Source organism: Giraffa tippelskirchi, chromosome 3 (assembly GCF_054371585.1).
Source record: "Giraffa tippelskirchi isolate mGirTip1 chromosome 3, T2T-mGirTip1v1.2.pri, whole genome shotgun sequence".
Lineage (NCBI taxonomy): Eukaryota > Metazoa > Chordata > Mammalia > Artiodactyla > Giraffidae > Giraffa > Giraffa tippelskirchi.
The window spans coordinates 68,199,127-68,212,429 of record NC_137277.1 but is presented as its reverse complement, the minus strand read 5'-3'; the positions used below and the strand labels follow the sequence as shown (position 1 = coordinate 68,212,429).

The following is a 13,303-nucleotide window of genomic DNA, read 5'->3' as shown; positions in this document are numbered from 1 at the left end:
GTAAACTGTATACTCTGTCATATAAAAATAGATCCTTGGATTTTGCAGATTTAGCCATATGCTGTTCCCACTATTCTGAGCAATCCCTGAAGGGACAGCAAGATGCAGTTCTGCTAACCCTGACTTGCAGACATGTATTGAAAGCCTTAGACAGTGAGTCAAGCCAGGCAACCAGGCATACCTATAACTCAATGTGGCTTATTGTTCAGTCAACTTACTATGTCTCTATTGTAGTAATGCACAAAATAACACAGCTAGAACTGAGCTTTCCAAATCATAAGCTCCCAAATACTTGTAGGCTGCAAATGACTATCAGACTTATGCATCCTCTGGGTCCTCAGGCAGCCTGGCCAGTGGCCCGTGGTGCTAACAGCTCTTGGTGCAATCTGTATACTGCTATGTAACATGAAAATGTTACCTTCTTCAGTGTGAACAACTGGAATGGGCTGGAAAGCACTGTGCCAGATAAACTGTGTATGTGTAAGTAATAGTAACAGAAGTCAATTGCTAATCCAGGTACTGGAAATAAAAGAAACTTACAGTTCTGATATGAAAATAGTTCTATTAGCTAAAAAATGGAATGTTATGTTTGGAAAATTTGAAGAATGGAATAACATTTCTGGCAAAGCTTGAATCTACGGCATAAAGGGGTCCATTATACCAAATCTACTGAAGGAAATTGTACAGAATTCACAGACCTGCAGATTCAGCAAAGTCTAGGAACATTTATGTCCAGTCCATATATGCCATGGATTTATCATACATATAATTCATTTAGATTGTCAAGAACAATAATTAATCTAGTAATATGCTTTTCAAATTCAAGGACTGATAACCTATACTTTGAAAAGATAGCTATCTTTACAAAATCTAATCAGAAATGTGATCTAATACCTTTTCCTGAATAGTTCTAACTTAGTCTTAAGATTGCTAAGTATATAAAGATTACTTACATCTCTATTTGTGACATAAATTGGTTCTAGCCTACAAACCAATTTAATTATATTCAATAGTCTGCATCTCTAGTCAAATTTATTCATAGGTATTTAATTTACATATTTACTGCACAAACAGTAATGGAAATCTGAATAAGAGAAAAATCAATCACAACACCAACATAATACATTTTCATTTTTTAGTTTCTTCTGTTATTGGTCAAATACAGATACTTTTAAAATACCATTACCAATATTAAAAAGCATTTTATATTCTTTTTTGCTCTCAAAGTACTTCCCACTTCCTCCAACTCTGTTACTTGGTTTTCACAATTTTAAATATATATTCTCTTGGACAATGTTATCATAATTTACTTCCACTGAGTGAACTGATATTTCCACTTTTTCCATTTCAGACAATACTAAAATAAAGGTGGTACACAACTTTCTTCTTTTGAATTATTTCTGTAGACTAAATTTTAAAGAACAATTTTTACACTGCCAACATAATCTTTGAAAATAAAACAGCAGCAATGATAAATAACAATGATGTCAGTATAAACAATTATTCATGAAGATAAAAATCAGAATAAAGTTTACTGTTGCTCTTGTAAGATTGAGGACGGTTAAAACCATTACAATCAGTTCTCTATATTCCTGGACTCCACATCTGCAGATTTAACCAACTACTCACTGAAAATATTTGGAAAAAAAATTTCCAGAAAAGTTCCATAAAGCAAAACTTGAATTTGCTGCACTGGCACCTATTTATGTAGCATTTTACAGTGTATTAGGTATTATAAGTAATGTAGAGATGACAATGTATATGGGAGGATGTGTGTAGGTTATATGCAAATATTATACCCTTAGATAAGGGATGTGAGCATATTTGGATTCTGATATCTGTGGGAGGTCCTGGACTATTCCCTGAGGATACCAAGGGACAACGGTACTATCAGATATTGGTCCACAGTTTTGTTGATCCGTAAGATTAAACTGCAGTATGTATATCTTATTTTACATACAATTCTAATAAGCTCTTTCCTTAAAGAGCCACAAATCTTTTTCTAACATATATCACCTATTATGAGAATGAATGTATTTTTAAGTGAGAAAATATACCACCATTTTGAAAATCATTAGTATTAGAATGTATTCTACATATACCAAAAATAATGTAGAAGGAATGAAAGAGTTTTTTGCAAATCACATTTTCACCTCCTAATGAAATGAATGACTCAGGCAATTTTTATCAATCTGTGTTAAAAACATTTAGGTAGATGATTGAAAAGGAACTGGATATTCCCATGTGCCACTGCTACAGCTCAGATTACTTTCTGGTCTTCAGAAAAACAAAACTTTACAATGGAGAAAACAGGATGTCAATCACCCTAATCAAGCTGTCAATCTTAACATCACTATCAGAACCACCAGAAACTGTATGTCTTCTAATGGGATACACAGCATCATCTGGGATGTATGCTAGTAAAAGCTGGATTTGAATATAATTTAGATTTTAGATCTAACTTGGAGTTTATAGGAAATACGGGGACAAAGGAACAAACTAAATATCACCATCAGGATGTGAACAGAGAAATCTATGAGATGAGACTCTCAACAGAACAGTCTCTCTTTGGTCTCTCTGTCAAATCTATGTCACCTAAAAATTGTTATATGTTAAAAGAGGAGTAAGAGACATAGTAGCAAAATGTAATGTGTGGTCCTGGGCTGAATCCTAGTTAGGATAAACCAGTTATTGTGTGTTATTTTTAGGGCATTCAGGGAAATCTGAGTATAGACTGCTATGAGGTTTATAACCGATTTTAGTATACTTTAGTATTAAAAAAAAAAAAGAAATACAAAGATAAGTAAAGAAGATAGAAAAATAAAATTATATTAAATTTAAAACTCTTCCAAAATGTCCTTAACATTTTATAATCAAAGTTGTTGTTTTTCTTTATCCTCAACTAAGACTTTAAATAGAGAATCTCTAATTTCAAAGGATGTGCTAACTTACCCCCGGCATATATTCCATAAATATGGAAAGTGTTTTTTCTTGCGGATCCCTCAAACAGCCGTAATACTGAACAATTCGCTCATGCAGCAAGTTTTTCAACAACTGAATTTCACACTCAAGTGCATTTACTTCCTGAAAGACAGAACTCACTGTTAAGTCTTTATAGCACTGCTAGTAAAAGCAAAAAAAATTCAAACATCATGGACCATCAAGGTGATTTCATTCTGAAATTTCCACTTCCCAAAGAATAAACATTTTAAAGTCTCTAAGCAATAATTCTGTAACAGTCCTTGATGGTATGCTAAACCAACACTAAATCAGATTAGGAATACAACTGAGTATTAAAACAGAAAATCCAGAGTACACAGTAAATAAATATATCTATTATCTATTTTTTTTCAAATAATTTGCACTGAGGAAAAACAAAAAAATTATATGGTGTGCTATATTTATTTTAGTAAAAATGGTTCTTATAACATGACAAAGTAGCTTGTTCAGTGATTCTTACCTTGCTGGTCTCAGGACTATCTGGGTCAAACTGAACTTGCTTAACAGCCAATTCTCTTCCTGTATCAACATCGTAACAGAGGTAGACCCTGCCAAAGGCTCCCTGGCCAAGTAACTTGCCCAATCTCCAGTTGGTTGGAGCACGAGGTGCTAAAAAAAAAATAAATTTTCTTAAAATGGGAGTAGCCCAATGGCACACAATGGTTAAGGACTATTGCATTGGTGATATCTTTAACTGAATATGCTTAGATATTAAGAGAAAATCATGTTCATCCAAATTCATAATGATCATCATCTCTGAAAACTAATAATTCTAAATCCAAACATGGTTCAGATTCCTATGACTAATTTTTTCCAATGAGAGGTTTTTTTTACCTGATTATAAATTTAATAGCATCTTTCACTCAATTTAAAATGCCACTGATTATGTAAGATGTGCTATTTCTAATCTTTATTGCAGTAATATTTGTAATAAGTTTTTCCATCTGCCTACAATGTAGAAAGCTGGGAGACCATCACTCTCATTCTAATAAGAGGAAATCTTTAAAGTAGCCAGTGGGAGGAAAAAAAGCACATTACATATAAGGGAACAAAGGTAAGAAATACAGCAGACTTCTCAGAAAGTATACAAGCCAGAAGACAACAGAGAAACAGTTTTAAAGTGCTGAAATAAAAAAATTAAAAGTGTCCAGAATTCTATGTATGTATGTCCAGAAAAATGTATGTATCTTTCAAAAATAAAGAAATAAAAGTTTTTCAAACAAAAGCCGAAAGAAGCTGTTACCAGTAGACTCATATTAGAAGAAAAGGTTAAAAACAATTCTTCAGACAAAAGGGATATAACACCTAAAAGAATCCTGGATCGACATAAATAAAGATCTATAGAAATAAGCTGGAGATATATATAAAAGACATTCATCTCTTATTTTAATCACTTTAAAATATAGTTGTCTAAACCAAAAATCGCAGCAATGTAATGCAAGTTGCGGGTGTAAAATATGACAACACTAGCACAAAAGCAAGGAATTCAGAGTATACAAATATTGTTGCAAAAAATATCCTTGAGCATGAATCTTATATATTGCTTACAAGATAAAGGTCACATACTCTACAATCTGGCCTTAGTTACCATTCTAGTTCTATTTCTGCTGCTTCAAGTAAGATATTCTCCACCTCAGCCAAAAAAGAACTATTTCTCATTTTCAGAATATGTCACGTGTGTGCAGTCATTCAGTCGTGTTCAACTCTTTGAAACCCCACGGACCATAGCCCACCGGGCTCCTCTGTCCATGGGGATTCTCCAGGCAAGAATACTCGAGTGGGTTGCCATGCCCTCCTCTAGGAGATCTTCCCAACCGAGGGATCGAATCCAGGTCTCCCACATTGCAGGTGGATTCTTAACCATCTGAGCCACCAGGGAAGCCCAAGAATATTGGAGAGGGTAGCCTATTCCTTCTCCAGGGGATCTTCCCAACCCAGGAATTGAACCAGGGTCTCCTCCATCGCAGGCGGATTCTTTACCAGCTGAGCTACCAGGGAAGCCCAGGATATGTCATGGCCTCCTGTATATGTCACCTATTTAACTAGTGAATTCCTCCTCACATTAAAGGTCTTAAGTAGACACTATAATTATTTCTCCACACATCATTCTCCCCATTAGATTACATCTTGGAGGTCATATCTGAAATTTCTCAGAGCTAAGCATTCAGTAAGGATATGTGGAATGAATGAATGATAATTGGTAACAATTTTCCTAATAAAAGCAAAAGATAGTAAATCGTTTAAAGTAATTAGCAGTAATACCATGCTTTTATCCAACATTATAAACACCATTAGAAATACCATTTTTACGTCTTTTGAAAACCTGATCTCACCCTGAGGACTGCCTTCGTTATATTTACTTCTATCAATATTATAAAATTCTGCAAAGGTTCTGCCACACATTTCACTATGCCAATTTCTATTACTCACAGCGGCTGGGTGGGCTAATGTCCATTACAGTCAAAGTAGGATTGTCTATGTCACTTCCCCTTCTTCTTATTCGACTCTCATCATACTCCGGGGTAAAGATACTGCTTCCACTACTAGTGCTTAAGGAGTGGTCAGTAGGACTGAAACTCACAGGAGATCGGAAGCTGGTCCCCTGGGTCCTTCTAGCTCTTGGAAAAGTTTTACGACCTACAAAATGAAAACAGAACCTTGCAACTTTTAATAATATATTGTAATTCAAAGTATTTAAAATTTGTAGCATAAGGAACAGAATTTGTTCTGTGACTAGGATAAGAAGCTAAAACAGCAATGATTATTTGATTTTACGTTTTAAACTTAAGAACACTATTTTTAAGAGTTCAAGGAAATACCCTAGCTAACACTGAATCACAAAAATTAAAAAAAAAAAAAGGTGTAAGCAGAAATGGAAAATGGGGAAAAAAGAAACAGAATCTGACTATAAGTTCAAATAACTTTTGTGTTAACACACTCACACATTCATAAAAGCACAGACAGAACTCCCTCAGTTTGTATAAAAAGGATAAAAATGTATTTTATTTTCATTTTCAATAATGATTTAAAATATAAACAAAACTTGTAAAGTTAATAGGAAGTCCTTTTTCTCCTTAAAAGGACAATACAAAAAAAAAAAAAAAAAGGAGAATACAGTATGCATTTCATCACTAAGGGAGTAATTTTTAATTAAATACCATTTTTAACTACTTCTTTTCTTTCTAAGGAAAGACACGTCTCAAGAGGTAAGCTGGCATAAAGCTAAAACTCTATTGTAGTTATGATTCAAAGTCCTTTTAAAAAGTTTTAAGTAGAAAACTAAGTCATATAGGAACAAAGTTATTTTTACTGTTTGCAAGATTTTTAACAACTGTTGTTGATCTAATAAACTTACCATCATTATAGTCTTGATGGTGATACGAAACATGATACCTTCTTGGATATGTTCCTCCTTTTCCAAATTTTTCAAATATAGGGTTATCATAGTCTATTAAGACACATAAGAAAGTTATATATTTAAAAAAATCAAATATTTCTAATCATGAAAAACACATTTACACATTTTTGATTTTTAAAAAAATTTCTCTCTTCCACCCAGCCAAAATATTATTCAATGCCATAAATATTTAAACATTTAGAATGTGAACAGTCTAACCTGAAAATTCCTGATGATTATCTGGGTAGCTCTGTGCCCTCGGCATTCGTGATTTTGGATAGCTTTCTCTAAAAAGTAGATAAAGTCTCATTATTTTAAGAGAAAGTATTTAAGATATTTAAAAAAATCTTTATGCAATATCAATATCTGTATGTATGGGTAGATATAGTTATATAAAATATATACACACAAATATATATATATTTTATATATATATAATACATACATATACACACACATATATAGCACTCACTCTGAAACATTAACTGAAAAAAGGAATCTTTTTTCAAACACTTATTTGATACATGCACACAAAAAGCCTGGCTTTTAAAACTGACCTACAGAGTATAGTGGTTAATAAAGATACATTTTGGCATTATGGATACATAGAAACACCTGTGTTTCAATCCTAGCTCTGCCACTTAAACTAGTTATTGCAACCCTGGCAAATCATCTTTCTGAAATGATTTCCACATTTATAACAAGGAGATAATACTAACTCCGCAATTTTACACTTGTCTATCTCAGGACGCTGTCTTTCAAATACTAAGTACTCAATATGTAACTTTCTCATCACTATTCCCCTGAATTCCTTAAATGTTTTAAATATCTATCCTGAGAAAGACATGGGCACAGACAATGGTTTCATATATATGAATAATAGAAAATTAAATGTATATTTCCATACAGTAGTCATTACATTTTCAGAAGCTGCTTTCAAAAGCAGTATCAGAGGAGAGTAAATAGGTACTGACTTTGCATGCTACAGGTGAAAACTGCCCTGCTGAGACCAGGAGAGAGGGAGCACTTATAACAAAAATTCACAGATGCAACTTGACCATGCTTATATTCCTGAACAGAAGTATAATCCTCACAAAAAGTACTTAAATTTTAATTGACAACCAAAACTGGGACATAATTACCAAGAATGTATAGTATTTATAATTTGGTACCAGAATAAAAATAATCCTGAACAAGAGAAATTAAAGAATCTCCAAAATTAAACCTATTATGAAAAATTTGACAGCAGTTTCACCAACACAGGTTTAAAAGTAAACGTACATAAACTCTAAGTTTGCCTTTAGTTTCAAACACAATTTACCAAGCAGGAAACTCAAAATATTATAATCAGAAATCATTTTAAGTAAAAACAATACTGAGCCCAATGACTGGAAAAATCAATTTGCCATAAGTATACATGAGTATGAACTACATTCCTCTGAATGTAGCACAAAAGAGTTGATAATTCAACATGCTATTAATACATATGCATATTTACCTACATATATTAAAAAACAAAAACTACAATCAACATTACCCATCCAGAGGGCTATCAAGTGATGGACAACTTCCTGAGCCAGAATTTTCAGGGCTGCTTAAAGATAATGGGTCCAGCATCTAGAAAAATAAAAAGTCCACCTTGATTCTACATGAATATAACCGAAGTTACTGTTTTTTAAAAATAGGTTTGTTGAGATGTAATTCATGTACCATAAAATTCACCCATTTTAAAGCATATAGTGCAATTCAGTGGTTAATAGCAGAATGTATAACTCTCACCAAAATCGCAGAACACTTTCAGTACCCAAAAAAGAAACTCCATATCCAATAGCAGCCACCCTATTTAAATGTTTTAAAAGTAGTTGTCCCCTGTAGGTGGGCTACAACTGCAAAATTTCCTAATAGAAAAATACGAATTTTCTATATCTTCCGTCTTGGATTATCATCTAAATAATTAAAAGCTAAACACTTCACATAATTTTGTTTACTGAAAACTGAACAACAGCACCACCCAAATTGAAATAAACGACACCACGACTGCTACATTATTAGAAAATGTAAACTCCTGTAATAATATAAGCAGCCAATGTAATAATAAGAAAACAATAGCAACTCCATAAAAATACTTCAATACTACAAAACTTTAAAAAAAACATTTTAAGGGCTTCCATGTGGTCCAGTGGTTAAGAATCCACCCGCCAATGCAGAAGACAGGGGTTCGATCCCTGGTCCAGGAAGATCCCACAGGCTGCAGGGCAACTCAGCCCATGCACTACAACTACTAAACCCGAAATCTACTGAGCCTGTGTACCAAAGACTGAAGCATGTGCGCTAGAGCCCGTGCTCTGCAGCAAGAGAAGCCGCTGCAATGAGAAGCCCATGCATCACAACAAAGCACAGCCCCTGCTAGCAGCAACTACAGAAAGTCTGCAGCAACTCAGACCCAGTGCAGCCAAAAACAAAGACACAAATTAAAAAATAAATCTTTTTTAAAAAGATTAAAAAAAATTTTTTAATGTTTTAGAAAGTAGACAAACCTCAGCTTCACAAAGTTAAATATTTATTAAATTGAATGTTAATATCAGGATTATAAACAAATGCATTCATTCATTTGTGAACATAAGAAAATCAGCCTTATACCACCTTTCTTTATATATGAATGCACACAGACACATGTAAATTAGTGAGTATTTTCCTGTATTTCCACTATTTTGCTCACTTAAAAAGGAAGATATGGGATTGGAGAAGAGGTAAAACAAATACCTTCCTCCATGTACCTGCCAAACCACACTATCCCCTGACAACATCCCTTTAAATGAAATGAAAAACAACATTCAAATTTTGCTTACTTGGTCCATGCTCTCTGGAATGAACTCTCCTTCACTGTTGATACTGGTAAATGACCCATTCCGGGCAACCTGGTGTAATTCATCTGGAATGTATCCAGGGGGAGGGGAGCTTCTATCTCTACTAGTGGGACCTCAAAAGAGAAAAATTACAGATTTTATAAATTCTAGCAGGGTACCAATTCTTATTTTAATTAAATACACACTCAGAACTTCTGGACTATAGTACTAATGATTTTAGCAACTGATATCCAGTTTTAATTAAAACTTATCAGAGCACTTATGTCTGTAAAACTTCAAATGTTTTTTACTCTTTTCTAAACTCCCACCTTAATGTAATATTCGTTTATACTTGTTAGGTAGTATGTTCTTCTGCCTGCTGACAACTGCATTATGAGGTTGATAACACAATAAAAAAAAAAAAAAAAAAGAAAGTCGTTCTTTCTTTTTGTCATATCTGACTCTTTGCAACCCCATTATATAGTCTGCCAGGCTCCTCTGTATAAGGAATTCTCCAGGCAATAATATTGGAGTGAGTAGCCATTCCAGGGGATCTTATATTTTTAGATAAATGCCACTGCTTCTTCATTTCCAAAGGTCACTTGTACACTGATATATTTTACCCTTTAATGTAATTTATGAAAGGCATCATGATCTTGTGGAAAGTATATGAACGTCACAGTCCAACCTCGGTTTAAATTCCAGTTCCAGTTATTTACCAGCTCTGTCTTTGGGAAAGCTATCTAATCTCCATGAACCTGTTTCCTCATCTGTAAACATGGGACTAAATCTCTCCTTTGCAAGGGTGCTGTGATGGCAAAATTATTCATAATGAACATATGCTGTGCACATTTGTCTACACCATGTTCTTTGCATTGCCTCTCTTTAATCTTTAGAAATCTAAAGTGAGATTTACTTGTTAGTCATTTAGCCAATATTAGAATGTTTCCAATTTGGAATGCTGGATTTTGTCCTTGGATACTTAAAATTAGGTTTTTGGTGGCAAGCCATATTCCTGGAATTTAAATTTCTTCATGGTTTAGAGAATTAGAGACGCTAAAACAGCTCATCCCATTGTGCTATGTTTCTTAACATAGTTTCTGTGTTCTCCTCCTAACTTTTTGGAATTAAAAAAAGATTTGAGGAAGTTATGTGAGCATTTGCGTTCTGGTCAGATTTCAAGCAAAAAAGGCTCTTGTCTCATGTAAAGGGGTCACTGTAAACACATGTTGGCATTTGTTAGTGAAGAGATACGGAAAAAGAGAACAAAATGATTACCAAGAGATATGCATAAAAAAGATAATTTTCTACACTTGATTCTAAAATTATTAGGAACCTCTAAGCCAGGAATTGATTTGGACTTTGTAACAATTACGATCACAATGTCCCTAATGTTTTTATTCCTTCCATAAACCCTTATTTACAAAAGAAGATAAATACACTCATTATTCAAAACACATAGGGAAGAAAAAAGGCTTTGAAAATTTCTTTATCTCCTTACTTGATAACCTATTTTTTTGAACCTTTGTTAGTACTGGATATTTCAATGGTTGAGACCTCCACACCAGCATATACTCCTATCCCAAAGGAAGTTCTTCCTCTATCTTTTGTGAAAATAATTAAAGAAATAATTTTCAGTAAATAAAGGGAAAAGATAACGGTGATACCTATCAAAGCCATTTCAAGCTTAAAGAGGTGCCAAGAAGACTAGTAATTTTATACTTTACAATTTCCATTTCTTTTTATGCTGGCACTTAAGTCAAACAAGAATATTTATTAGTAGAGTAAAAGTGAGGCATTCAGCACAGTTTTAAATGAAAATGAATTAAAACTGACAATTTAACTAATGTATTTAGCTTGTTCTAATACAACTAAGGTGAATTGGCATTTTTTTGCTTTAAAATGATAGGTACTACAATGATAAGAAAAGGGATACAGAAAGAAATCAATGATAAATAACAGTCATGCTTTCTTAGTTTGAAAAGCTAAATGTACTTTAAAGTGTTCTCTCAATTGTTTGCTGCAAAAATCCCATGATTTAAAGAAGAGGACAATGTTACTGGTCTCTGGTTAATTAGAGAGCCAGAATTTGAACTCAGATACTTCTAATATTCTTTTATCAAAAATTTAAATTATATAAAAATATATACAAATGAAGATAAGCAACTATTATTATTTTACTTGTATATTCTCTCTGCTGCTCACATTTCTGACGCTTTGGAAACCCAAAGTAACACTTAATGTAAGACAGACACTTAGAAGGACGTAGTCATAAAACGGGCTTCTCTGATGGCTCAGATGGTGAGGAATCCGTCTACAATGTAGGAGACTCGGGTTTGATCCCTGGGCCGGGAAGATCCCCTGGAGAAGGGAATGATTACCCATCCTAGTATTCTTGCCTAGAGAATTCCATGGACAGAGGAGCCTGGCAGGGTACAGTGCATGGGGTCGTGGAGAGTCCGACATGACTTGAGCACACACGCAGCAGCAAGTCATAAATCGCTTTGGGGACCAAGACAGAAGGTGAGTAACAAATTCATAAATTTTTTGGTTTGTCCACATGCCAATTTAATCTTTTCTTTCATTATTAACAATCCTCTTCTATCACCAGTCTTAGATTCCCTTCCACCTTCTCCCTATTCACCTGTTTTCATCTCCTACTTTCCTTCTTTAAATCCATCTCTCACGTTTTCATGCCACCTTTAATGCCCATATTCACTGCCCTATCTGTTAAAACATTTATACCAATGTTTTTTGAACAATATAATGTTTTTATCATATAAAAATGTAGAATATCAGTGTTTTATACAAACAGAAGAAGAGTCACAGAACTGGCAACTTCAGAGAACCTCTGCCCAGCCTATGTCTCTCTAATAAGCCTCCTTTAAAAAAAAATTGCACTCAGGATCCATTTTTCTTTTTTATCATAAGCTTAATTATAAGTCTATTTTTAATGACTACTAAAGTAATTATAAAGCATAATCTGCAAATTCTTAGTAATCTTTATTTTGATAGCATTCTTGGCAATAATTAAAACTTAGAGAAAGGCCTATGAACTTATTAGTCCATCCATTAATTTTAATATATTGGAATTACTTTTAATTTTTTCCCTTCACTTTATTTTTACAATTAAAACATTTTTTAGGTTTTAATTTGTTGAAAATCAAAATACCCTATGTATATAAGGAAAGGAAATATTTAAACTGGTGACTGCTAATACTGTTAATACTCAACATAACTTTTCAAGGGATATCAGATACTAGAATATAGTTAACTGAAACAAACTGCAAGGAGTAAAGAGATATACTATTTATCAGGATTATGTACAGGTGTTATCCTACATTAAAGGATGGAGAGAAACTGAGAAATAACCCATTTCATGATTTAGACACTAGCTTTCTTACCTACTACAGAAAGTCCTTTTTTCCTCTCTGCTCCAAATACTGTGTTATCCAAATCGTCTAGTGATGGCAATGGCTCTAAATTAGTAGCCTAAAGAGAAAAAAGGAAGATTAATGTTATTCTTCTCCTTTAGGGTTTTAATCAGACTCCTTTCCCTATCAAATACAACCCAAGTATTCTCTCTCTGGGTCTTAGCAAATTTACTCTTTGAAATTTTAATTCTATTGTAATTCTTCCCAGGTTCTCAGTTGCTATTAACATCATATGTACAGTATATTATACTTATTTGTAATTTTGGCTATATAGTTTTGAGGAGCAAGCATATTGAACTATAGCAATTACAATGTGTAAGTTTAAATTTAATCATATTGAAAATGTATCAATTATTATAGAATATAACTATGTTTCATATATTGACTTCTTACAGGCATATATCCTATAATCCTCACTGAAAAAAATTCCCAATTCATACCTGTGTACTTCCATTTATTACAAGTAATATTTTGAGGCTCTTCATATGAATACTACGATCCAGCAGTTCCACAGCTTTGTCCAAGTCATCTTGGGTGGATAATGGAATTACCAACTAAACAAAAAGGAACATAAGGAATTGTGTAGCCATCTCATCAGGTCAAGTCCTTCCAGGAGTATCTCCATT

The 13,303-nt window shown here is 33.4% G+C and overlaps 1 protein-coding gene across 4 annotated transcripts in view; it reads right to left on the bottom strand.

Annotated features, from left to right (window-relative positions):
• The window catches only part of MAP3K2 (mitogen-activated protein kinase kinase kinase 2), a 94,033-nt gene that overhangs the window by 19,173 nt on the left and 61,557 nt on the right, over nucleotides 1-13,303 (bottom strand). For all 4 annotated transcript variants that reach the window (XM_081581153.1, XM_081581154.1, XM_081581151.1 and 1 more), the window contains 9 exons: nucleotides 13,118-13,231; nucleotides 12,648-12,735; nucleotides 9,247-9,377; nucleotides 7,935-8,014; nucleotides 6,617-6,684; nucleotides 6,356-6,448; nucleotides 5,431-5,637; nucleotides 3,461-3,609; nucleotides 2,953-3,084 (listed from right to left, as the gene is read on the bottom strand). In XM_081581153.1, the coding sequence (XP_081437279.1) occupies nucleotides 2,953-3,084; nucleotides 3,461-3,609; nucleotides 5,431-5,637; nucleotides 6,356-6,448; nucleotides 6,617-6,684; nucleotides 7,935-8,014; nucleotides 9,247-9,377; nucleotides 12,648-12,735; nucleotides 13,118-13,231 (1,062 nt within the window). The remainder of the gene's footprint in view (nucleotides 1-2,952; nucleotides 3,085-3,460; nucleotides 3,610-5,430; nucleotides 5,638-6,355; nucleotides 6,449-6,616; nucleotides 6,685-7,934; nucleotides 8,015-9,246; nucleotides 9,378-12,647; nucleotides 12,736-13,117; nucleotides 13,232-13,303) is intronic.